At 40.6% G+C, this 27,464-nt stretch overlaps 1 protein-coding gene across 2 annotated transcripts in view; it reads left to right on the plus strand.

The window, feature by feature from the left end:
• Positions 1-2,484: 2,484 nt before the first annotated feature.
• The window catches only part of ephb4a (eph receptor B4a), a 37,304-nt gene continuing 12,324 nt past the window's right edge, over positions 2,485-27,464 (plus strand). For both annotated transcript variants that reach the window (XM_023421481.2, XM_087178001.1), the window contains exons 1-4: positions 2,485-3,451; positions 22,247-22,317; positions 24,451-24,732; positions 26,125-26,515. In XM_023421481.2, coding sequence (XP_023277249.1) covers positions 3,373-3,451; positions 22,247-22,317; positions 24,451-24,732; positions 26,125-26,515 — 823 coding nt within the window. In that variant the 5' untranslated portion in view covers positions 2,485-3,372. The remainder of the gene's footprint in view (positions 3,452-22,246; positions 22,318-24,450; positions 24,733-26,124; positions 26,516-27,464) is intronic.

Below are 27,464 nucleotides of genomic sequence, written 5' to 3' on the forward strand. Positions count from 1 at the left end.
TTAAAGCTTATGAAGAAGAATTTCATGCACTGCATACGGCAAATGTGACAGCTTTGGTGAGTTGCAAACCCTTAAGCATCATCCTTATGATACTGTTTTGAGTTTTTCTATCCACTTGTCTAACACACTAACATATGAACAGAGGAGTGCAGTGGGCACTGTCAAAGTGTTGGGATGAGCTTTTCTTTTTTTTTCTTTTTCCTATTGATTATATAACCAGGATAATTCTATATTGATTGTTAGAATTAGTGTCCATGCAATATTTTCAGTTGAGCTCAAAAGTATAGTAGGAAGAGAGCGCAGGCATCATAAAATCAAGGACAAATCCTAACTGTGCTGTTTCTATAATTGATCACACTTAACACTAAGATAAAGAAGTGTTGATGCTGAGTAAAGCAGAAATATAAGAATAAAACGCATTCCCTTGTGCCACACATCTCACCATATAGTCTATAGTTTGTACATTTTCATATTCCTCATTCTGGGATTTGTTTATTACTTTGATGTGTCAAATTTTACAGTATTACACCATGTGTTAGCACCATGTGATGATGTCAATAGGATGGATAAATTGAATGTTTCACCCAATTATTCTGATATTAAACAAAATAAAATACATAACAAAACAAGTTGAACCCAGAGAACAAGAAACACTGGTCTTGCCTTGCCAAAATTAAACATTGGTATGGCCTTGTTAGTGTGCTTGAATTGCTAATGCCTTGTTTACATTTTGTCATTTAAACTTAAAATTTGCATTTTCTCTTGTTTATGCTGCTGTCTTTCCCAGATCTTCTTCAAAAAGTGATCCCATTCAGTTCCCCTTGAGGAAAACACTCATTAATTAAATAAGAAAATAGGCTGCGCACTGCAATACTGATGTAATGAATCAGTAATGTTATGACTCTCATTAAAATATGCAGTGTTCAGAATGGGTATTGCAGAAAAATACGGACATTTCAGAGAGAGATGTCATAAATCATACAAGTTTCAAAATGGCCAGTGAAGTGGCAAAAATGCATGATAGCTAATGCTTTCTAATGCTGGAAATGCTAATAATGCTCAATGTATATTTTTTCAGCATACAGCTAGAAAGCGGGTATCTCCTAAAGGCAATATGGCAGCAAGGTTGCATCATGAGGTGAGTGACGCACTCATTAAGTCTTATCCGTATTTTGCAGATTCCAGCTTCTTTGACCTCAACTGGAGAGCACACATTGTGGGCTATGTCTGGTCAGAAGTGTCAGAGGTTATCAGCCCTGTCCTTGAAGGCCTTTATTCTCCAATTGTGCAGCTCTATGGCTCCCAGTTGCCCCTTAATTGGGAATCATTAAATGTTATATCAGACCTATTTTAGTAAAGACGTAGTTGTTATTTGGCCAGTATAAGGAACAGATACACAGTCTGCTTATCTACTGGCCAACACTGGCACACTGCACTCAACCTGCAGGTTTCATCTTCAGGACAGTTTACTGGAACAGCATGCCAGTACTTGTAGACAGGATCGACTTAATTGTTATTTTTGAGTCAGGACAATCAGAAACTGTGTAATTATCACCGGACGTTGAGCGAATCGTTTGTCAAAATAAAAGCATATTTTCTTTGCCTTTTGTGTTCCAACCTGTAGTGTGCTGCACGTGGAAAAAAAACTTGAGAGCTCTATTTGGTTAAACAACACTTGTATTTGAGACAGAGAAGAACAATGAGGGCTTGCTCCTGGATACATAATCTTTTCTCCAAGGTTATAGATAAGAATATTTATGACAACTCTCAGAAGCACAGACATGTCCTTGTGGAGCTTGCGTTGACTTATATGACCAATGGTTTGATCTGAATGACCTGACATTGCATAGACTCAAGTCCTTTAGTCTACATGAACCAGCACATAGGTTGAAGATGATATGGTAAAGTTGGCATGAATTATTCCAAACAGTAGTGTGGCATGTTCATTTTCCATCTCTTTTATGTTTTATGCCTCTTTGTGGTAGTTCTCCATCTTTTTGTAGTTGTTTTGGATCTGTCTGTGATAGTTTGTGCCTCTTTGATGTTTGTGTCTCATTGTGGTAGTTTTGAGCCACTTTGTTTCGGTTTTGCATGTCTTTATGATTGTTTTGTGTCTCATTTTGCGATATTTTGAAGGTGAAGAACAGAGCACCCTTGACTCCTCAGGAACCTAGGCCTGTGCTTGGTAGTCCCACTAACTAACCCATCTATGAGTATACCTATCATGCCTAGACATAGTATGAGCATGAATATCCGACAGAATGAAGTGTCACTCTGAGAAAACAAAACCACCAATTAAATACAACGGACTGAAATGTGTCTTTAATCCTTAATTGTAGGAGATTTACTAATTTTCAAATTTTTGGTAATGTAGGGTTTATTTTGAAGGCGCTCTCCGGAATTTCTGTGTCTTATCACGTGCTTTTGACTCTGCTGTTATGGAAACGGGAGTGGGCGGAGCTTCCCGGTGCCATTCGACTCCGGGGTTTGATGCGGTAGTGAAATCCTCGGTGACCAGCTCACAGTAGTCATCCCTACGAGCTACTTTACAGCCCAACTTTTAATACCTGCTCTGCGTCCAGCCTGCTCACTCCAACAGAGACCAGACAAGAGACATTTTCCTCCAGTTTCAGTCTTAATTTTTCCTGTAAAACCGGGCCAGCCTAGACCTGTCGCGCAAAATCCCCTCCACCTTTCGTGGATTTTTTTCCCCGCAGCCAAAATAGTCTGGTGCTTGAAGCGAGTGGGAAAAAAGAAAACAAAACATACTTTAGCGGATTGCTTGCCGAACATGACGAGAATATTCGGAAGAAGATATAAACCGACTGATAATGAGGATTATCTCTGCAACTAACAGATGTGCAGTGAGGTGCCCTGGTTGCGGATTCAACCTGCTCGGTCATCGAGCTGAAGGGGGGAATTTGGTAGAAGTCGTGTGGAGCACAAAGAGCTTATTAAAGCCGAGGATACAACAAGTTTCAGCCATGCATTCCCTGTGCTGACAGAGGACTGAGGTGTTACAGAGCTGCGACACGGTGCTTTGTTTCTGATTGTTGTTTTCAGCCTACACTCTCACCACAACACAAAGTTGGACAATACGGAGAAGTTTCCAGTCTGCCAGCGGTAACAGTCGCTGTTTAAGGAGCTGCATCAGACTGGGCTGTATGTTCACAATCCACTGACAACTGCACTTAGCTTGAGTGTGTTTTTCTGCTGCAGTGTTTTGACCACAGTGTGAGGCTCTCTGAACTGAAGTCCACTTTAAATGCGGACTGGTTTGCGGTCAGTGAGTGCACAGCCGAGCTGCCAGTGCCACTTGATTTTTAATTCAAGTCTAAACACAACAGTTTTTTATCATTTGGTAACGCCAATATGGAGCTGACATACTGGAGCATCGTCCTGCTGGGGTACATCTTCCTGAACTGGGCTCATCTGGCTTCTGCAGAGGAAGGTGAGTCTGGATATTTTTTTTTTCTTCAAATGCTGCCAAGACTTGTTTTCTGTGGTTACATGGCTGAGTGAGATGTCCAATTAGTATTACATCCTGTTCCATACCAAGAGTAAGTGCACTAAAACCACAAGGAATTTTAAAAGCATCACACAAGAAGTTGACCTAAATCTCTTGAGAATAATCATAGAAGTATAGATATGACTGCAACCTCACTGATTACAAGCACTGTATGTTACAGGCACAGCACCAATCCCTATATGAATGTCAATGTGGAAACGTTCAGAGGAAGTGTGTTTTTTTTCTCCTTCTTCTTCAGGCAGTGGGTTATTTAGTTTAGTATTTTGAAAGAAACGAGAAGTAGAGACAAAATGACTAAGATATTGATTTTATCCACGTGATATTTTCAGGAAGGGCATATCTAAGACAGTGTTACTATTAGTTTTCATTCTTAAAGCCATCAATAGGTTACTTGGCTGCTTCCTGGGGGGGCCCTAAACCAGCTTACCCTAAAATCAATACTAAAACATTTAGTGCATTGAGGCTAATATGGGTTTGGAGTGATCTCTGTTGGGGTGATGTAGAGATCTACATGATGCAATTTAGCTTTTACGTTTTACATTTAAGGAATAACCTCTAATGCTTTGTATCAGATATATAATCTGGAACATAATTTATATTTTCTGGCAGCAGATTTGACATTAATGGGCAAATTGGCCTGCATCAGCTTTGTGAAGCCTGGAGGGACAAATAAGACTGAAATTATCTGTCACAATGTTAAAAAGAAAAATGCTGCTTTCAAATTGTCTGGTTTTACAGGCGAGCATAGTGCCGCATCATCGGTGTAACAACAAGGCCAATGTCTGGATGATTTGCTTATTGCAGGGGTGGAGGAGTGAGTTTGAGCAAGGTGTTTATTCGTCTTTAATCTCCTGCCACGTCTCTCTTTTTTTGTGACATTAATAGAGAAGTTTCAGTTTCAAGGAGTGAAGTAAAAACTGATTTGAGTTTCCTGAGAATGTTGCTGATACAACTTTCTTTAAAACCTTTGATGGAAAATGGTCTTTGGAAATAATAGGCCTGTGTTTACTGAGGATCAAAGGATCACAACTGGGTTTCTTTAAGAGATGTTGTACCTCAGGGTTTTTCAAAGTACCTTACTGCTGTGTAGGCTGCACACTGCTTCTGTGAAGGCTACTCTTTATTCTCCATCAGGGTTTTTTTTTCTGGTTAGTACTGTTTGTGAGCTTAGACACAGCTGCTCAAAGTTGTGGTGCATTATTATGGTCTGATCAGCATGTTTTATAGATGTAATTTTCTCTCACTATTTAGTGTAGTTAAATGAAAAACAATGAACATATATAAAGACCAAACATTAATATAAAGCATCTATTTCTCTGGCTAATTTCTCACATGTGCTGCTATGTGAGGTAGCGGCTTTGTAACCTAAAAATAAATAAATTTGCCTGGAAACAATTAGCACTTTAACAATGAACCTTTTCCCCAAGTTTGCTCATTCCAGTCAGTACTTGTTGTAAACAGGAATACCATGAACACACAGGATTTAACATACACTGAGTAGCAGGAACACAAATCTGTCAGCTGCATCTGGTTTGGACGCTATGTATCCGCTATACTTTCTTCCTACAGGGGGGCACTTACAGTATGGCTTCTACTATAGACTGTACAACCACATGCATGTAGCATATGTGACATCACCCATGATTTTCACAGAGGTTCAAACTTGGATTTGCCATTTGTACACACACACCCATCAGTAGAAGATGTTAAATTACCGCAGCTACTGAGAGTCTGAATTCTTGCGGGAAAAACATTGTTGACTTTGTATTTCAACAGAGAAGTCTGGGATTTTCCCAGACACTTAATTTTGGTCAGAGGTTTCTGGGAGCCAGGGATCAGGCCATTTGTGGAACTGCGGCTTCTTCTACAGCTGCAGGTTTGACAGCACAGCACCTGACATCTGACTTAACTCAGAGTTTTAGTTCTTTTCAGATCTTTTTTTTCAGGGACATAGGAGATACTTAGCCTCAGATCTATGTGTGGGAAGTGATGTCCTGCAGGTTTTTGCTCGCAGAATGATCAAACATGTCCCATAGAAAATCCTCTAGAATAGTCACAGATGACTTGGCTTTCTTGCTGATGTTTACAAGATTCTGGTTCTGAATAGGTGCTGCACTGGCACGATGCGGAGAACAGTTGCATAGACGGGGCTGTGGGGTTGTAGCGCATTCGTCGACTGACTCCAGAACATCTGTGTCTTGCCAAGTGTGAACAAGATGTCTGGTTTCCATGTCTTGGGTAATGGCCCGCTCCTCTCTCTGCACACTCTGGATCATCCTCCCCCTTGTTCTCCACCGAGTAGGGATTCCTGTAATGAACTGATGGGAGGGCAGATGAAGCTCGCAGCTGCCAAATCTCTCCTCCTTTTCCAACTAAAGGATAAATGACTCACTTACACACACCACTTGCTCGTTCAGCGCATGGATCTCTCTTCCTTCTGTCTGCATGAAGATTAAAACACAGACCTCTTGATCAGATAATTACTTTGGCTGGAAATTAATAACGACCTTTGGGTGGAAATTAGTAACGAGGATGCACACACATTGTCACTCGCATACGCACATATGCACACACAGACCCACTCGCACTGAAAAAACAAACTCTCTTACACCGCCTCGGCTTTGCATATAAAAAATGTATCATGTACAGAAAAGTATAACCAAGGCCTTAAACTGAAAAGGCAGAGCGTTTTATCCAGTATTAATAAGTCTGACTAATGTAGCCTTACTACAATTTTAAAACATATTTGAATTTATAAATGTAAGCTATAAAGATTCCCTATCCTCCCACACATAGGCTCAGCCTATAAAATACCCATTTTGTTTTTCTCCCTGCCCCTCTTTATTCCTCGCACATACATTTTCTCTCTTTTACCAATGGAAAGATGCACCCAGCAACAAAGCACTGCAGTCTCTTCCACCTGTTCAGGTCCAAAGCTTTAATGATCGACACTATTGTCAGAAGTCATGTTCTCTCTCGTGTCCAAGGCTTGTTAGCATTTTAGAAAGATAGTGCCACTGAGTAACCTGTGTGATCATCTGAGGTGTAACGAGTTAATATCAGCAGTCCAGTGTCCTTCTAAACTTTCACAAAGAATTGGCAAAAGAAAACATGTATTTATTTGCTTTCCATCAGCTACTGTGGTTTTCCGCACGATAAACAGCAGGTGAGGTGGCGTGACACTCTTGCAGGAGAAGAGGGTGCAAAAGATGATGTAATTACAGAGCAGCAGTACAACCCCAAGCGAATGGAAACGGTGTGGAAAACATGATGGAAATAGGGCTTTTATGTTTGTTTTTAAATGCATTCATTTGAGGAGGATTATAGTCTCCTTATTGGTCCATACAGACCAAAGATTTTTCTTTGCTGCAGTTTTTCGTCCCTCAAGTGCAGCAGAAGCTTCAGTGACAAATAAATCACATGCTTCATGATCATTCGTTTGCTAAGTCTGTTCTTGTTGCACTTTGTCAGATTTTGCTTTCATTAATACACCACTTTTTCCACCTCAGCCAAGTGTACAAATGTTTTTTTTGTGATATTTCAACTCAAATCTGTTTTTTTAACATCACACCGTGATGACTTTTCTTTTCGTGCAAATTGAAAAAGTGCATAAAACCAGGTGGACAGAAACACACTTTGAAATCCCCAAAAAGGCTGTTGTTACATGTATTCATGCAACTTGACCATAGGTTAGTAATGGTGGAGAAATAGCTGAGATTCTGATGTTGATGTGTGATTGTCTGCTGAGCCGTGCTGTCAAGTTAAAGCAGTGTCTCTTGAGCAAATTTGTTTATGTTTGGCTTGTACTCAGAGCATATAGTTTAGAAGAGCTTTGTAAATCCATCTTTCTTTGCATTGGCACTGGGGAGGGCCTCTTCTCCAACATGGTACGTTACTGCAGCTGTTTTACAAGTCATCTTTTCACAATGCGACAAGAGAGAGCAGCTGCCAGTGTAATTGCTCAGCATGGTCATGTCTTGTTGTTGGATTGAAAAACACCAACAGCACTTTTTAGCTTGTGTTGATGGAGAGACGGGTGAAGTGTCGCCCTGTCTTTTTCAAAGTTTACATACAGCCCGGGTTTGCTCCGTAATCACTCTCTCTCAAACCAAAGCAACCCTTTACCAAAGAGGTGACGTTAATCTTTTGCTCGGCACTTGAAATGATCCATGTGCCGCCTCTATTCTGAACAGTGAGCTCACACAGCAAAGTAGATGGACTCGGGGCAAATTGGGAGTAATGAGATAACAGAGTAATAAATTCACGTTTCCATTAGAGTCACATGATTTAAAACATATTGTTAAAATAAAAATCCATGGTCCATAATTGCCATTATAAGAGCTGATATATCGTTGACAAAGGTTCCCAAATTTTCCCACAAGCACAGGCTGACTGAAAAGCTTTGTACAGCGCTACAGTTTGAATTGGATTGAGGCAGCTAGGTAGGCCGACACACATCTGTCGCTCGCCTTAAGCAAATACTGCAACACTCACCGGTTGCTAATCTCCAGGCTGCTAAATAGAATGTAACAGGCCTCTGAATATATTTATATTATCTGCTGATAGTAGACTGCTGTTAGGTGGAAGGCAAGATTAGGATCAACCCTCGAAAACTCTCAGAAACGGAGTTCTCACATTTTGGTACACGGTCTGCTATTTATTCTATCACCTCCTGACTCCTCCATGGCATAACTAGCATGATGAATAACGTAATGCCCCACAATCTAAACTAAAACTCACTAAGTGTCTCAAATGCAGAAAGGATGTTTTTATCTTGGAGGCCTCACTTGAGCCCCAATCCCTTCTTTCAAAGACATGTAGCCTTTTCTTTTGCTACTCTTTCCACGTCCTCTGTCTCCTTGATGTTTGACTGGTGCTATGCTGTTTTCTCTTGCTGACTGTCTCCCCTGCCGTGGAAATGTGGATCGTTTCCCAGAAATCCTTTTAAACGGAACCGATTTTTATAAGAAAGGGATTTGCATTTAAAGCAACCTCCCCCCCTCTCTGAAAGCCTGTAGCCCATCATCCTCAGCACCTCAATCCGATGATTAGTTTCCTCAAGAGTTAAACAGGCATCCGAGTGCCACAAGTACTCTCAGTCCCTGTCTCTCTCTTCCTTTCCCCCTCTCAGCGAAGGATGCATATGGCAGCCGGGAATTGCAGGTGGATGATAGTTTAGCTCGGTGAGAGGATACACCCCCAGCCCATACATCCATGTCAGGCATTCACTTTGGAGAGCCAGTCTGTCCTCCACCCACACGCTACTCGCTGAGAGTGGGACACAATGGGGACAGGCTGCAGCGGAGAGGGAATGAGGCCACAGCCTATCAGCCATAAGCACCAAGGAGAATGGCACTTTTAGAGGGATGGGGGTTCTCTTTGAAGTGAGTCAAGGAGAAATGGGGAGACCGGCATGAGTCAACGAAACCGAAAGAGCAAGTGCAGGAAGGGCAAGGAGGGTGCAAGTATGTGCATGTCTGCTCACTCTATAATGAGCAAAGTATGTGTATTGCCTATTTGCATTCTGTAATCATACACACCTGCAGCGAGATGTGTGAGATACTGTATATGTGATAGGCTGAATATGTGATTTATAATGAAGGGATTAAAAAGGCCTTTAATTAGAGGACAACAACAGAGAAGGAGGTATTTATCTCAGGTCCATCTCTCTCATTTCTCTTGTGCACTAATCACAGCCATTATTTGAGTCACACTGAGCATTGTATTGGAATTTCTTCTTTTTTTTTTTTTTTTGCGAAGCGTTTCTATATGCCATTGTTGTCTTATGCCTTGAGATGTTTTTGTTGTTACATTCAAAAATAGAAGGAGATCTTGAAGGGGAAAAAAAAGGCAACACGAGGCTGGAGAGACGTCTGAGGCTGGATGTGCAAGAATTGATTAAAAAAGGCAACCTAGATGTTAAAATTTCTCTGCTCGAAGCGTGCACCATCAGTAGACGTTTTTCGATTCGAGTCTGGGATATTTTTCCACCCTGCGTCACAGGTTGACCTACATCTTGTGTTTGATATGCCGGTTTTAAGTTAAAATGCAACTCGCTTGGTTTCGACGTCAGCCTAGAGAACACGTGCACATTCGCTTCCACCTTCATGCATGCACACAGCCTCGGTATGTCTCCCAGGGCCTGCTTTCATATACCGCACTGAACCAAGTGGGCTCTGCTATATACGGCATAACAGAGACATTCTTGCGCGCTAGCTACCCTCCTACAGCTTGCACACAGCTTAGAGCTTTAAGAGGGAGTCATGCTCCGAAAAGGAACAGGTCAGTTCAGGTAAAGAAGCATTAAAAACTGTTTTTTTGGCAGCTGCCTGTCTTTATTTTAAAGGAGTGCTGAACACAAAATGTTCTCTCTTTTTGCCTTCCCTCATATCACCATTGCTTCAATTGCAACGGATTGCTATCTCCACTCAACCCTATCCAATCTTTGAAGAAGAGTCATTATATTACAAAAGTGTGGTACTGAAATTCAAACAGTTTGTAAACTACTGAATCCACCCCCTGCTGAAAACACAAAATGGCTGAAGGGGGAAAATGATGCTCTTTGTACTCTAACAAATGGCTTCACATCCGAAGATGAGTAGATTTTTTTTTTTTTTATTATATGTAGATGTGGCATATATTGGTCACCGCCACACAAAGACCCAGTCGCCAGGCTTTTAGGAGCGATGCATAGACTGATGAGGAGAATTAGCTCTCAGTGCGTCTGTTGTTGGTTGAATATGAAAAAGTGTGATGTGTCAGAATAAAAGAGAAAATTCTCGCAGAGTGTCTGTTCTCTTGTATCTCTACTCAGATGTGTCAATCCTTAGATGGTTTATTTAGCTGGAGTCTGCACTGCTAGCTTCATGCTGTCCACCTCCCACAGCAGATTAGTCACTGAAATCTGCATGTGTGTGTGTGTACGTGCCTTTTCTTTGGCAAAATATTTCTTTTTTCCCCCCAAAATGAATTGTAGACTCCGCTTTAGTAAAGGCTTTGATAAAAACTCTGTTTTAAGTACAGCAGTAGACATTTTTGGGGCTCATGGAGAATTTGTTAGATGCATCACAGCAGTAGATGGAGCTATGTGGGTTTCTCATCAAGCCTCATTTGAATAAGATAGGTCACCTGTTAAATATTATTTTGGAAGTTCACATGCCATGAAATGGGAGTTCATTTTGCTGCTGCAACTGTATAGTATGATATATGGTCTCAGCCCTGGAGATGAAGATTATAACATGTTGGAGTGGATCCCAGGCTTTTATATTCATGATTAAATGACACAAGAGACTACCATGCTAGTAATTAATCTATAGTTATCTAACTGGCAAACTCTCTGGTCTAATTATTGAAAGACAGAGCAAACACGGGTGTGGGAGTCTCCCCTGCTGGTTAGGAAGATCATCCCAGATTTCGGCTCTGCGTGACTCCGGAGTGTCTGTCCTGCAGGGGTGTCAGCCTGTCACTGACCCCGACCTCAGCTCCTCTGTAGACAGCAGAAGACGGGAGGGTGAATTTCCCCTTTCAAGAAGAGATCGAGAAAGTGTTTGAAAACAAGCACATAACCTGCACTTTCCCATGGTGCTTTTTCAGTGATGACACATAGCTCAGCTCTCTGGCTCTCGCAGACAATCAGCTGCCCTCCAGCCTTCTATAAAGGAGATAGCTTAACTTTAGGCTAGTTGGTTTTTCGAGAGCAGCTTTGACCACAGTGTGATAATGTGTTGTAGCTCCCAGGCATAGAGCAGTGAAGTGTCTGTATTAAGTCAGACCTGAATTTGGTTCATGAGGATCTTGGCGCTGTAGTAAAAAACACAGTTTTTATCTTACACCACTATACGTCGTTTTAACCTGTGTCGCTGTGTCAGCCTGAATGGAGTGTAAGCTTTATGTGAGAAGTCTTTGAAAGATGATAGATGATCTTTTCTGTTATGTTACAAACACAACATTTGCCTGTTTGCAGCCTGACGTTGAAATGTGCTGTGTCTTCTGGCAACTCTGATCACACATGTTAACTGTCTCGTGTGTCATTTTCCCATTGTAAAAAAACATTTTCTTGATGAGGTTTGAGTTTTTGTTTACGTCATTTTCTCCTCTCCTCTGCAGTTGTACAGATGATAGCCTTTGACGGCATCCCACAAAGTAAAACCTTTTACCAGAAACACGCTTCTAAAGAACAGAAACAGAAATTGTCTTTTAAAAGAAACCAAAGTGCTGAAATGTACTGTGCAGTACACATCTATTTACCAAGGCACTTGCCTTTCAATCTCTTAGTGTCAAGGTCTTTGAAAAGAAATGATATATGTTCTTTTTAAGTTGAGCAGAGGCTACAGCACGAGGTCGAAGATTAGAGGATGTGTGCAGCTCGCAAAAACAAGGTATTCCTTGTATCACTATGTTTGCATGCTTTTTGCCTATGAAATAATATAGCACAATTAAAGTATATTTCCTCGATTCAGTTACCTCCGGCAGCACTGTGGACATGCAGTATCGTATTTTTCTGAATACACTAATCAATACATGTGACCAACATTTTAAGGAACTCTCCTCCTCCCAACTACAGCAGCAAGAACAGGTAGCGTTTAGTGTAGTGAAGGAAATTAAACAACACAAAAAATGTATGGCGGGGAAATATCTTTGTATATTTATTTAGTTTTACAATTTACACATTTAGTTGATTTAGTTAAAATGAGAAGCATGTGGTTTATGATAACTATCATCTGAGATTATGTCCACACTACTATGTTTTCAATTTAAGACGGCGTTTGCAAACGTGAATGATCCCTAACCCTAACCCTGAAACGTTCTCCGTCCAGATTATCTCACCTGAAAACGCATACATACCTGAGCAATCATGTACACTGGGCATGCGCGAGCCGGTGTAAAAAGGAAGCAGATTGTCTAGTCTGCAGTTGATTAGTTGCAAAAAATACTACAAGCGTGGAACAGCAAAGACAGCTGCAGTGTTAAAATGTAGAAAACAGCTGCTAGCAAAAACATTGAGGTCAATAACGCTTGTAATTTCTTATCCATGTCGCTTTCACCACTTGTAGTGGAGGCTGTTGAGAACCAATCAGGGAGCGACAGCGGGTGTCCACGTCATCGTTTCCAAAGGTCTCAGTTTTCGCCCGTCCAGACTACAGCGCAACCCCAGCGTTTTCAAACTAAAAGGGGGCCAGCAGTGCTTCATGTCTCCGTTTTCGGTGCTCGAAAACGGCGGAGTAGTGTGGACAGGAGGCAAAAACGTAGCAAAAGAGATGCGCTTCAAAACGAAAATGTAGTAGTGTGGATGTGGCCTGAGACCTGGAATTTAAGGTAAAGAAATAAAGGATGATGAGGGAGGAGAGAAAATGAGCCGAAACAATAATGGGAGAATGAAAAATGTGTGAGAGGAGTCTGGTGTAGAAGGGATAAAATATTGTAGACATAGCTGTAATGACTTGATTCATTGATTGACAGAAGATTTATTGGTGACTTGATAATCAAATTCATTTAGTAATTTCAGTAATTTTAAGTGGAAAATTACATTTTCTGTTTCCAGCTTCTCTAATGTGATGCTTTTCTTTGTCACCATTAATTGTAAATGGAATACCTTTTATGACATTGTATGAACAAAACAATTAATTGATAATGAAAATAACTGCTAGTTGCAGCTCGACTCACGGAGTTTCATAATAATAATTAGTCTCCAGATTACAGTGAAAATGATGAATCTAATGGCCTACCTCAAACACCAAGAGATCACACAGCCCTGGCTTGTCTGCTCTGTAATTTAGACATCATCTCAACTCCTGCTTCTTTTTTTCCTTACAGTACTCTTTATTTCAAATCAGCATTGCTTGTGGAAATGCAGTGGTTTTGAAAAGTGAAAAGTGCAGTATACCCTCTCAAAATTTAATGACTTTTTTTTTTTTTTAAAGAAAAGAAAAAGAGGTCTTTTTAAGTTTTCCTTTGTAATTCATTCCTCTTCTTATAGGATTCTGTATCAGGAAGCCACCAGGGAGTTGGTGTAGCCTGCAACAATGTTCTCAAGAAGCCAGACAGTGGGGTTATTTTTAAAGAGGGCTTGAGAAAGCAGTGCCCCTAATTGGAAGTAGCGGGAGGTGAATTCACTCAGTGGCAGATCAATACACCCAAAAAGCTGAAATATGCTGTAATACAAGGCAATTAATTCAATTATGCTATGGTTCAGCTAAATATGTGTTTAAAGTTTGAAGTTCTTTAGTGTGTCTACTTGTGACTCTCTAAGAATCTAAAAATACTGGATGATGAACCAGAAAAATTAAGTTTTTCTTCCATTCTTAATGTCCTGTTGGGAATTAAATGTTTATTAAAAAAATCTATTGCTTTTACTTCTCCATCCAAATATCAGCCTGTTCCTGTCGTACACAAATGTGTAAGGCAAACACTTCCTATAATGAGTTTGTATCTAGTGTCAGACGTTCCTACATGTCACCTTTCTATACATAATGTTCATTATTCATCTAGCATAGTCTCTTTGGGAGTATCTTTCACCTCACAGCTAAAGTATGTGCTTTTTGTTTGTCTGAGGGGGAAAAATGCTGTTAAGAGTCCAAGATGCCTGTGTGCTGTTCAGCAGTTGACACCACAGGTCAAAACTCGCAACGCGTAGGCGGCAATATAAAAAGGCGCCGGACCAAGTCGATGTCTCATATCCTCTTAACCTTGACCTCTCATTTTGTGTGAAGGTCAAAACCTTTTATACCACTCTGACTAAAGTAAATGTTTTCTGTGAACGTGTGTGACTCGAATAATGCTACAGTTTTTCCTTCTACTTAACCACAATTAATTAAAAGGGAATAACAATAATTCATACATGCGCCTATCTGTATAAATTTATATTTGTTTTGTGTTCGAACACCAGGGAGAAGCTTTTGTTAAAGCCTATCTGCTGTTATGATGCACAGGTGTGTTTGTATTCGACACTGAGCAAGAATTAAAAAAGATTAAAAGGTGATCAGATCAACAACAACAGACTAGAAATTGAAAAAGTTGAAGTGTTGTACTGAATTTATTATTAGCTGAGGAAGAGAAGTCACCAGATCCCTCATACAAGCTCTGTAGTGTGGACTCGAGACAGAAAGAAAACACATCTTCGGCTGTAAATGATTAATGTAATGATTCTGTCTAGTGAGTCTGTGCTGGCTGTGTAAACCTAATCCAAAACATTCAGAGGTCAGGTTTCGTAGACCTCTGCTCAATCCTCAGTGGTTCAGGTCAGTCACTTTGATTCACAGCAGTGTTGATCCTCTCCAGTAGCATCTTTGGTTTCTGTCCAGTATGAAGCTTCCTCCCTAACTGGGTCACATCCTGTCCCGGGACAGAGACCAACCACAACACTTACTGATATACATCCCCCACAGACAAGACAGAAGAGAAGTGTCAGAGATGAACACACTTTATTCATCTCACCTTTGCTCCTTTCATCTCACTACGCCATGACATGTACTAAAAGTAGCTGAGGCTTTTGTTTTACAGTAGGGTTCAGTCGGCCCCCACCAGAACAGGAGACGGGAAGGGGACAGGAGCCACAGGAAGCTGAGGTCTAATCTCACTAGACACAACTCTTGTCAAAGACACACAAACATGGTTCACACAAACATGGTTCACATACACATGCGCACGCACGCACACACACACACACACACACACACACACACACACACACTGAGTGCATATCTTTCTAACCATTTATGTCCGCACACACATTAACCTACACTCACAAAAACAACACTGGGAAGCTGACACGTGAAGGAAAATAATATTTTCTTTTCATTTGCATTCTTCATGTGCACTATGGTAGATAACCTGAGTGCCAAGGACATACAAAATTAGCATTTTTAAAGATTAACCAACAATATTGTTGTAGATTTTGGTCAGTAATAGCTGGAGGACAATCACTCCTACAGTATAATGATGGTGATGAATTAGTAAAGGAATTATTTGAATAAAAAAACAACTTTTCTGACTTTTCTAGTTGCTGATAAAACTAATAAACTAAAAAATTTTTTTTAAAGGTAGGTAAAATAATTTGACATTTTCATGAATACATGTATTTACTTTCTTGCCAAGAGTTAGAGAAGTTAGAGAATACCACTCTCATGTCTGTACTATAAACATGAAGCTGCAGGCGGCAGCTGTTTAGCTAAGCTTTACACAAATACTGGAAACGAGGCAAACGGCTAACTCTGTCCAAAGGTAACAAACTTCTTCGACCAGCACGGATGTTTGGATTTAACCCGCAAGATAAACCATGTTAGTTAGTGAGCTTTAGAGCAGCTGCCATGTGATTTAGACAGACCCAGGCTAGCTGTTTCCCTCCGCCTTCGGTCTTTGTGCTAAGCTAAGCTAACCATCCAGACATGAGAATGGTCTCAATATTCTCATGTAATTCTTGGCAAGAGTCCAAATGAGCATATTTCCCAGAATGCAGAAGAATTCCTGTAATTTCAAATGTGAAACATCGAGGATATCAAATTGCCTGAGGCACCAGAACATCCCATAAGCATGTCTGATTTCAGGGTATTGGCTTTGCAAAATGTAAAACATGTGGTGGTTTCATCCCCTGAAAACACAGGAGGTTCTGAGTGAAACCTGGAAGATATTAACTCTCCTGTCAAGGAATTATTTCACTACTCCAAGAAACAGGTCAGACCTTCATAGGGAGAAGCTTTAAGTCCCAAACATGCTATTCAAGCAAATGTGATTGCTTTGCTTAGCAATTTATGAAATATTACATCTCCGTATCTTGTATTGATTAGATACTTTCCGTATTTCACTGACTCGACATTACTCAGTTATTACATGTAAATAGTATCAATATACGTTGGGAAGATATGATATATAGGGAAAGGCTTGAGTGTACAGAAAGACATCATAATGACGCAAAGATGTCATGACTTCATGTAAGCCGACCAGGAATACACGCTGAGAGCAAGTAGCCTAATGAATGTAGCTGTAATATTGGCAGATACACTGATAAGCCAGTCTGGTTTTTATGCATGTCATCTGTAAATCTCAAACCATCCGACATCTCTTCCTCTTCTAACATTTCTCGTTTTCATTATCCCTGTTATTCCCTTCTGTCTCCATTTCTCTAGGTGTATGAGGGTAATTGGCACTCTGTTTCTTTAATTAAAATGAGGTCTAATTGTAGCTGAAGCAGGGCAAACGTTCGTACGCCTATAATTTCCCTATCACACTCCAGAGCCTCAGAGAAAGTGGAAAATAGGGAGGGGAATGGCACACAGTGTTGAAGTTAACACAAAAGTGAAGTTACATAAAAAAAATAAAAAAAATTCAGATCAAATGGGTCCTGCTCTCGAATTTTGAGGTCATTTGTCTAAAGCCTGAAAACAGCTGTACAGAAAATGAGGGTGTAGTGTTTGCCGTATAGTCCCCCTTTGTCAAAAATACAAAGTCAGGTTTTGCATTTCAAAAGAAAACCGTGTACAACACCCTCCATTGTTATCTTCTTTTCATACAGAAAACTTAGTACTTTTCCCTCTGCTGTGCTTTTCCAGTATGCTGTGATGAGAGAAATAAAACTATACCATGTTAATACTGATATGTCAACCCATGTACTTCAGACTCACCTCTCACTGTCTTTAACTGAAAACAAAAATTGGCTAATAATGCCTATTTATTATATGTTTTAAAAGAGTTATTTCATAATTGTAATTCCAAGGCTCAGTCCTAGTCTTCTTGCCAGCGCCAGTATCAGTTTAGACTCCTCTAGTGTCTCCTAATGTGGACAATTGTACTGTAATTACTGTACAATTGTTTGTTTTGGGTTTTAAATATGGCCATATGACGAAATTTTCATTGTCTGTAATTTTTTCTAGCACTCGGGGCAATTTTCCGGCGGTGGGTGGCCACCGCTTCTGAAAGAATGTAGGGGAAACGCTGGCTTCCTTTAACAGGGCTTAAGCCTGAATCTGCTTGGGTGAAAGGCAAGGCCATGCATGCACATAATAGAAACACTCACGCTCACGCATCCTGTCTCATAAACCTTAATGATAGAGCAGCGATAAACAGTGAATACCAAGCCTGGGGCGTGGTGTTTCTTTTCCACTCCTTCAAAAAAAAAAAAAAAATCATCATATGAAGAAGAGGCAGGTGTTCATATGAAAGGTGGAGACCAGGCAGTCTCCTCGTCGAAGCATGGCTATTATGAAGGTGTTTTAAATTATGCTGGAGTGAACTCGAGGCAGACTAAATGCAGGGAAAGCACCGGCCTGAATATTGCCACCCAATTATCCTCCTCATCCACATCTCTCCTCTCTTTCTCCTCTCTCTGAAGACTTTCTTTTCTTCCTCTTTATTGCCTCAGATTGTTGTCATAAAGCTGGTGGGCTTCTGTGGTTTTGAAGTGGAACAGGGTGAGAAGCGTGTTTGTGTTTCTTTACTGGGAGTTTGCACAGAGAGAGTAAAATGAGTAGATGGTGAAAGAGAAACGGGGAAATAAAGAGGGAAAATTCAGTGATTAAAGTTACATTCAACATTTAGCTCTCAGTGTGATATAATGACAGACCTGCTGCATATGCAGCACCGATGATTAGTGATGTCATCTCATTGCTTTCATATGCTTTGCATGAGGTCGGGTCACCCAGACGATGGGAACGAGAAAATGACAGTGAGGTGGAACGCCGAGAAAGATTCAAGTGATTTGGCTTGATGACAGAGAGTGGGGTTGAGAGGGGGATGAATTCTGTGTCTCTGTGTGTGCATATATATGTCTGTGTTTGCATACGTGTGTGTGTGTGTGTTTGTGTGTGTGTGTGTGTGTGTGTGTGTGTGTGTGTGTGTGTGTGTGTGTGTGTGTGTGTGTGTGTGTGTGTGTGTGTGTGTGTGTGTGGGTTGTTCACTGAGGAAATGTATTAAATTAGCAGGAGCTAAAATGTGAGCAGCTGTGGGCGTGATTGAGTGATCATTGAAATCATTATGCAAAAAAAGGAGGATATAAAGATTCCGATTTTAATAGACAACACTAGGTATTGTCCACTTACAACACTTGTTCTTTTATGGGTTTTGTATTAAAATGTTTATGTGTAGCAGTTAAACAAGTTTTATTTTGGAGGAGGAATAGCATTGCTTTACATGCTCAGAATATCCAAATATCTCACATTGAGTGCGGGCCATCTTGAATAGACCACATTTGTCTGCGGTATCTGATCTCTCACCAATAATTAAACGTCCATCAGTTGTGAACAGTGACGTCTTTCTCTGGGCGGCTACAGCTGTAACATGTGTCTCAGTAGGAAGCGGCAGTCAGATTCTGTTTTATCTCTGAGATTTTTTTGCGCCTTCATGTGTATTTCATTGGGGTGTGGGTTGGTAAGTGGTAAATGTGATTGCCTCTCATTTCCACAGGATCACAGAGATTAGAAACTGTAGGCGTTGCAGTTATTTTTGTAAAATACTACAAGTGTTGGTGTTGAACAGTGTTGTGCAAAATATATTCATAGAGCACAAGAAGTCCCTGACAACCTTCATATCTTTGTAATGTTCTGTGTAAACGGTTTTCTCGAACACTATCTTATCATGCCTACATGTCTTTCTGTGCAGTCCTCACGAAACTCACTGTAATCATTGAACAGGCAATAAAAGTAACATGCTTTAGGGCTGGAACTAATTGTTTTGTTTGTTTTTTTTATTTTATTGATTGAGCTATCGATTGATCTATTATTTTTTTTGAGAAATGCTCATCAGTGTTTCCTAAAGCCCAAGCTGTTTTTTCTCCAACCAACTCAGAAAAGCAGGAAATTCTCACATGTGAAAAGCTGGAACCAAACTGTCTGATCAACTGTTGTGTCAATCAAACAATCAATTAATGGAACACCCATTTCTCCATGACTTAAGCTTTGGGTTCATGAAATTGAATTTATCAATTTGACAGTAGGAATCATTTGTAGTTGAGGTACTGTAAACTGTATTCTGTGCAATACATTTTAATTTTCAGCATGAAGGTAACCTAACAAATTGTATCTGTGAAAATGTAAACCAGTATTACTGGAACTTGATAAAAGCCAAATGCCATTATTAAACCAATAGATGAAGTCTCTTCTTCTATTAAGGAAGAACTACAGGGCTATTTAGTCGCACATTTGTATGAACACAGATGGAAACAAAATAAAATCACTTGACACTTGATTGTGACACACATGCACAACAAAGCAACATGTCAAAACAAGTAGGAACTGGAATCAACACGTCCAGGATTTGGAATGAAACGTTTCTCAGATAATTTTTTAACGAATGTAAAAACCGATTAATGCACAGAGTTTGCCAGTTACAGTTAAATAAACAGGCAACGACACAAGGAACTGAGTCTTATTATTATTAAATTATAGATTTCAGTGGGTTTCAGGCATTTTTTATGTGAAGCGTTATCTCTAAAATCAATGACGTGATGAAAAAATACAAACCTGTAGAGACGGCAATTTCAGAAAAATTGAACCATAAAAGAAACCAGAGGAAAGATGCTATTTTTTGAGGTGGATGTAGTATTATGTTTGTCTGTGTGTGTGTGTGTGTGTGTGTGTGTGTGTGTGTGTGTGTGTGTGTGTGTGTGTGTGTGTAGAGTGTGTATTAGTGAGGATATGGGATACTGACTTTACTGCCGAACTTTATATTGGTAGCCTAATTCAACAAAACATCTTAATAACCCCAATGATAAACTCTCACTGAAACCCCCATTTCCTCCAGGATCCATTTTCATGCAACCTCTCTCCTTGATCATGGCGCACAGGAGAGTTGCATTAAATCCTGTTTATTGGTAAAACCAAACTGCCTGACCCTTGAGATGAGCTTCTGCGGGGAAACACGTCGCGCTCTAAAAGCCAGTGTGTGACAGAAACCTCACCCCATCAGTATAAATATGAGTCATCATTTAACAGAGACAATCTGCTAAGACAGCTCGAGGGGGGGGGTGTCCTCCCTCGAAATGAAGTACCTTCACCTGAACCTAACTGTGCTTCAGGTTACATGCATTTTAGCTCCTGGACCCTTATTGGGATAGTGAATCATAGCACAACTGCTCAGATTGTTTGTTACAATAAAATGAATTCTATTGTAATCATAGATCATGATTAGAAGGGCTTAAATTCAGAAGGAAGACCCCTTCAATTTTCTCACATTTTGTTATGTTGCAGTCTTGTGGTAAAATAGTTTAAATTCATTTTCCCCTTATCAATCTGCATTCAATACCCCATAATGACAAAGCGAAAACAATTTTAGAAATAGTTACAAATATATTAAACAGACAAAACTGAAATATCACATTTACATAAGTATTCAGACCCTTTACTCAGTACTTGGTTGAAGTACCTTGGGTATGATGTGACAATCTTTGCACATCTGGATTTTGGGGATTTTCTTGCCGTTCTTCTCTGCAGATCCTATAAAGCTTTGTCAGATGGATAGGGACTGTCGGTGGACAGCCACTTTCAGGTTTCTCCAGGGATGTTTGATTGGGTTCAAGTCAGGGCTCTGGCTGGGTCGCTCAAGGACATTCACAGTGTTGTCCCTGAGCTACTTTTGTATGGACAGGACAATGATTTTTTGTCCTGTTGGAGGGTGACCCTTTAGCCCAATCTGGGGATCCTGGAGTGCTCTGGATCTGGTTTTCATCAAGGATGTCTTTGTACTTTGGTCTGTTCAGCTTTTCCTCAACCCTGACCAGTCTCCCTGTTCCTGCTGCTGAAAAACACCACCACTGCATGATGGTGTCACCACAGTGCTTCACAGTTGGGAGGGTATTGGGCAGGTGAAGAGGTTTCCTCTGGTTACCTCCAGACATAACTTACCTTAGAATTCAGTGTTGGCTTCATCCTGTCAATCCTGTCTCTGAGCTCTGCAGGCCGTTCCCTCTGCCTCATGGTTTGCTCATGGATTTTGCTCTGATATGCTGTCAGCCGTGAGACCGTTTATAGACAGGTGTGTGCCTTTTCAAATCATGTCCAATCAGCTGAATTTACCACAGGTTAACACCAATCAGGGTGGAGAAACATCTCAAAGATGATGAGAAAAATTGGAGGAAACAGAGCTGCAATTCAAGTGTCATGGTAAAAGGTCTGAATACTAAAGTCTTTGTGATATTTCAGTTTGATTTCTTTTAATAAATTAGCAAAAAGCTAAAAAATTATGTTTTTCACTTTGTCATTATGGGTATTGGGTGTAGACTGATGAGGGAAACAATGTATTGAAATGATTTTAGCATTAGGCTGCAACATAACAAAATGTGAAAAAAGTGAAAGGGTCTGTCTGTGTGTGCGTGTGTGTGTGTGTGTGTGTGTGTGTGTGTGTGTGTGTGTGTGTGTGTGTGTGTGTGGTTGATACCCTTGTTCCCTCTACTTGTCCCTACTCTCTGTGGACAAAAGCAGACTCTTTTCAGCAGGTTGAGTGCGGCCACAGGCATGGTGTGTCTCTGCGAACAGTGGGGACATGGGGGGAATAAAAAACAAACATGAGAGGAAAAACAATTTTAGGGTAGTGGGAATGTTCCTGTAGCTGTAATTTGACTGGTGAAACTCCATCTTCTACCCTAATCCCAGTATAAGTGAGAGCTTGTGACTGAAATATGTTCACTCTATGTGAATATGTTTAAATTCATTCGGGTGTTTCTCTGAATGTAAATGAGTGTCATGTTTATGTGTCCTGCTGTGAGTGATATGATATTTTTGATCTTTTTCGCAGAGGTTCTGATGAACACTAAGATGGAGACTTCTGATCTCAAATGGACCATCTTTTCGCGTGCCAAACCCGAGGTATGTAACCCCAGTTTCACTATGTTATCTGTATTCCTAACACAGTCCTTGTGGTGACTAGGGATTTTTGGCTTCCAGCTGTTCCTTTGTTACTTTGGCTATAAAAGAGTTCCTTATATGGCAGGTAACTGACAGAATAAAGGAGACGCCAGAGTGGATGTGGGATTCAAAGTATATTGAAAGCAGATGCTTTGATATATCCCATCAACCTTGGAGTTGGAGTCACTGTCTGCCCACAATTTTGAATACTGCAGCCAGAAAAAGACATATTTGTAATTCGATCAACTGAAGAGTGGTTGCTAGGGTATTTTTGCCAGCGTCAGTGACCAAAACTGCTCAACTTGCTGATGCCTCAGAGGGAAAATGGTTACAGTAATGCTGGCAGGAAGATGTCTGGAACTGGACAGAAATACTCAACAAATGTGTCTGGGCTTTTGATTAAGATGCAAAGTAGACTGACAGTCTCGAAATAGTGTCAGCAGCCATTATCATTTGAAGCAGTTTATCAAACGCTTCGCATTGTCGGAAACATGGCTGGATAGTTTTTCCATGACACTGTAGAGAATAAAACTGTGATGCAGTTAATGATGACGTGCCATGAGCTGTCTGCATCAAAAATTACAGATATTAAAGGATTACTATATGGTTATTTTAGGATTAAAGGATTGTGGTAGCTTCATAGTAGATATTTGTGGCTTCTCAATTTGAATTCACTTTTTGTAAGGAGACCAAATAAAGCAATGTAATCATTTTATTGCAACAACTATTTTAATGAGTTGCTGCCACACGGGCCTCAGAATTGGGGAATTTGGGGTGGCGCGGTTTAAAACCTTGCTATAATGATCGACATGTGTTGGTTAAAACTCTTGTCGACCCCTCAGCCCTGGGTCGTTGCAATGCTAACACCGTTAGAACAGGAACAGCCATCGGGCATAACGGGAGAAATCCCGATGGGTCGCTGCAGACTGGTCCAGCTGCCGGGTCAACAACTTTTCTGGCAGAAACCTCAATATGTTTTTCCTAAGATCATGAAATAAAAGGTAACAGATCATTAGCATTTAAAGGCTTATTGTGAATGTGTGTTTGCTGCAGGGGTTGTATTTAGATCTTTCACTTCCAACAAAATTTGCCAAGGTGTGCCCAAACCTTTGCATAAAACTGCGGTGTAAAACCATACATCTGTGTATTTATACTTCCTTCTCTGTTTTGCTTTCAAAACTATTTATCAAATTTTGTCAAATCCAGATGAGCCCCATGGGATGTTCTGTGCATCTTCATCACAGAAAACATTTTGTTCTCAGAAATATGTGCTGCCAAAGTCCATAGTATTTCTTTTTTGGGATTAGAAGGGAAATTCTCCCTTCAAGTGATTCAGACCTGGCTCTCAGTGCACTGCTGCACTGTAATTCATTCAGACCAGTATTCTGCTTCACTCAACACATCATCTGCAAATGGATTTTTAAAGATTTACATATTTACATAACTGAATTTCTGAGCCTCAAGTTCAGCAAATCTGCTAAATTCTGCCCTGAGTATGTTAATTTCTTGCTTGTTTCCTGCTCTTGGGAACATAGTGGTGGTGAACATGTTTGCTGTTGACTCAGAAGTCAGACATTAAAGCCTTTTTCACTTGTATTTTGCTCCTCAACAAATGTAGATTTCTGTTGAGGGGTTTCAGTTCAGACATATTTGTGATATCCCATCCTGTATTCTTGCAATTTCGTCTAAAAGTGTGTTTAAGGGGTGAAAGTAGTGTCTGTCTTGGATGCTGTGTGCAGTAGTGTGCTCCGTTTGACAATTGAGACTTGTATTCCCACTGGCTGGGCTGCAGCTCTGCGGGAGGAATGATTTAACAACTCGGATTCAAATTTGGGCTGGATCATAATCCACACCAGGCGAGAGCTGTCCCACAAGCCTCTGACAGGTGCATTACAGCAGCGGGCCAACAAATAACTGCAACATTATTATGACGAATAGCACTTTTAATATGACCAATTATATAAAGACTATAGAGCAAGTCTTGGACAGGACAATTAAATATACTGCACTCACAAAAATGTTCTCAAGATTTCGGGCTCATATGTCATTTTAATGTCCAACCTGGCAACCCTTTGTTCTCCTCTTTGCTCTCAGTGGGAGGAAGTAAGCGGTTTAGACGAGGAGAACAACAGCGTGAGGACCTATCAGATCTGTCAGACCGACAGCTCATCCAGCCACTGGCTGCGCAGCGGCTTCATCCAGCGGCGAGGAGCGTCTCAGGTTTACGTGGAGCTGCGGTTCACCATGATGGAGTGTTCCTCCAGGAGCACCCACCACCGCAGCTGTAAGGAGACCTTTAACCTCTACTACTACCAGGCCGACTCCAATGAGGCCACGGCCACTTACCCACCCTGGATGGAGAACCCATACACCAAGGTACTTCCACCCTCGAAAGGTCAAAACAAATGATTGACAGCCTCATATATAGGAAATCATTATTATTTATTCATTTCATTATTTCTGTTTCTCCGTGGTTGTTTCAGGAATTATTTTTCTTAAATAATATCTTGATTTACTAAACATACAAACACATAACAAAATTGAATTTCTGCATTAAATGGGCACTCCACCACCATTTTACATAAAGGAAAAAGATCAGTTTTTTTTGTCACTATTGGAACCACTCAGCCTGTGAGAGCCATGTCTCATAATTCATTTAGATATTTTTCTTTATCAGTTAATTGACTAAGTGTGGAATGTTAAACACACAGAGCCCAAAGCGATAACATAAATTTGCTTATGATATTTGATATTCAATGATATCTTTAAGCATGAAATATATATGAAAAAGAAAAACCATACATTCTCTCATATGAGAAGCTGTAAACATAAAATGTTTACGAGAATGCAGATTTTTCTGGTGATTAATTTTCCGATCGATTAATCAACTAAATGTTGCTGCTCTAATTAATGATCTCAGTCCCAGATAAGCCTGATGATGTCACCCAGGTTATCTTGAATTGATCTTGAAACTTACATTTTGTAACAGACAGGCTTCGCTACAAACTGAAGGTGTGGAGGTTAAAACATGAGGCTGTTTACCAGGCAAAGAGTGATGGAAAAAATAGGTTACTGAATTGCATCATGCAAAGTGTAGATTCCAGTATTTTTTACCCATACTCGGGATCAAAAGAAAAGATATTTTGGCTGCTGCTGCATCTTTTTTTTTTTTTAAATGTGACTCGCCCAAACTTAATGGAAGTGCAGTATTAAACTGCGGGAATATCCCTTTAACTCTCAAATTGGAAAAAAATGGTGTGAAATTCTGTCCATAAAGTTCTTGTCTTTCCATTAGTCAATATCAGTAAATCTCTCTTGTCCACATTTCATTCACAAACTTTACTAGTTGTTTTACATGTTTAGCTTTTTATCTACTGTATGATAACACACCACCAAAGAGAGGTTTCAAAATAGTCTCTGCTTCTCAACTTCATTGCCACTTAATAATGTAACTGTGACAGAAAAATAAAAGGGATGAAATGTTCACTGTGATGAATTACGTTTCTCTCGAGCAAGTCCCTGCAAGTTGAGGCTCAAAGCGTACTGTAACAAATGGGAAACAATGGATGCCAGGAAGGTAGTAAATCAATCTAAAATCACAGTGGGATGCTGTGGAAAGTATTCAGTAATGTAAAGCATATGTGATGTTTAGTTAATGGGATGGAATGGCTAAATGCAAAACCACCAGTCTCGTTCTTTTTTAGAGTGCATACTGTGTGTTGGAATCTGGCCATTACATAAGATCTTTCCTCTTACTTCCTGCCCTAGGTGGACACAGTGGCTGCAGACTTTCTACTGAGGAAGGGTGGGGAGCGGAAATTTAATGTGAAGACCTTAAGACTTGGGCCTCTATCTAAGAGAGGCTTCTACTTGGCTTTTCAGGCTCAGGGCGCCTGCATGGCCCTGCTGTCTGTCAGGGTGTTCTTCAAAAAGTGTCCTCCCCTGGTTAGTGCTCTTTCCTCTTTCCCTGAGACTGTCCCCCGTACTCTTGTGCAAGAGGCACAGGGAGTGTGTGTGGAGCATGCCGCCCAGCAGGGGCCACGACCTCGGCCACCGAAGCTCTTCTGCGGGGAAGATGGCCAGTGGGTAGGCCAGCCAACAACCTCCTGCGCCTGCCTACCAGGATTTGAGCCCACTGAGGGACACACACGATGTACAGGTAAGAAGGAGGCAAAGTTAGACCACATATACAAGTATGTATTTATATAGGCTACACCCACATAGGCAGCAGAGCAGGCAGACTAAACAAGAAAACAATGGTAAGATGAGGGTGGTTTTTGCTGCGAGAGGGTCACAAGCGTTGGAGAGGAAATGAGAAACCGAGGAAGTTAATGAGGGAGGGGAACATCTTTAACACGGAGGGGACAGAGAGAGGTCAGGTGGGGCAGCACTTATCTCAGAAAGGAAGAGCAGGGTCAAAGGCTTACTGCTGCGACAACTCATGGTTCGGCTAAGATAGAAGGAGCACAAGAGGTGAAGGTAGCAAGGGGGTGGGGGCTGCTTGGGGTAAAGATCATATCGCTTTGAGAACATCAAAGCAAAGCAGACAAAAAAAGAGGGAAGAAGCAGGATGATTCTCTTAGGAGCCGTGCAGCAGCTCTGTTTAATGAGACCAATTAACAAGCCTCGTGCAAGAACACCCCCCATGTGCGCACTCACACACACACAGACACGCATGCACACACACCACATCACGCCAACATGGGAAATCGTTGAGCGCTAAACACAGAAACACAAGGAGAAATGGTACGTTTTCTCAAGAAAATGTGTGCTGTTTGAAAGTAGGATTCAGTTTGATCTCAGTGGGAGGTATAATGATTTTTCATAACAAAAAATAATTTCCAACATTTTGCTTCTGGTGAAGTGGGGTTGGCATTTCCAGTGTTATGTCACTGAAGAGAGCTGTGAGGAAAAAACACTCACCAGACCATAAAGGAAATTGCCTTTATAACAAGATTGAACAGTTAATTTGCTTCATTGGCAGCGTATTTCAGAAAATGAAATTGACGTCTAGATTTAAAATTAAATTAATTTTGCTGCAATGCCAACATCTCCTATAGACAATACATATATTTTCTGGGTCAAACATAACCCTCGAATGCAAAACT

This window comes from Seriola lalandi, unplaced genomic scaffold (assembly GCF_002814215.2).
Source record: "Seriola lalandi dorsalis isolate HSWRI2012SDOR001 ecotype SW California unplaced genomic scaffold, Sedor1 jcf7180002054672, whole genome shotgun sequence".
In the NCBI taxonomy this organism is placed as follows: Eukaryota; Metazoa; Chordata; class Actinopteri; order Carangiformes; family Carangidae; genus Seriola; species Seriola lalandi.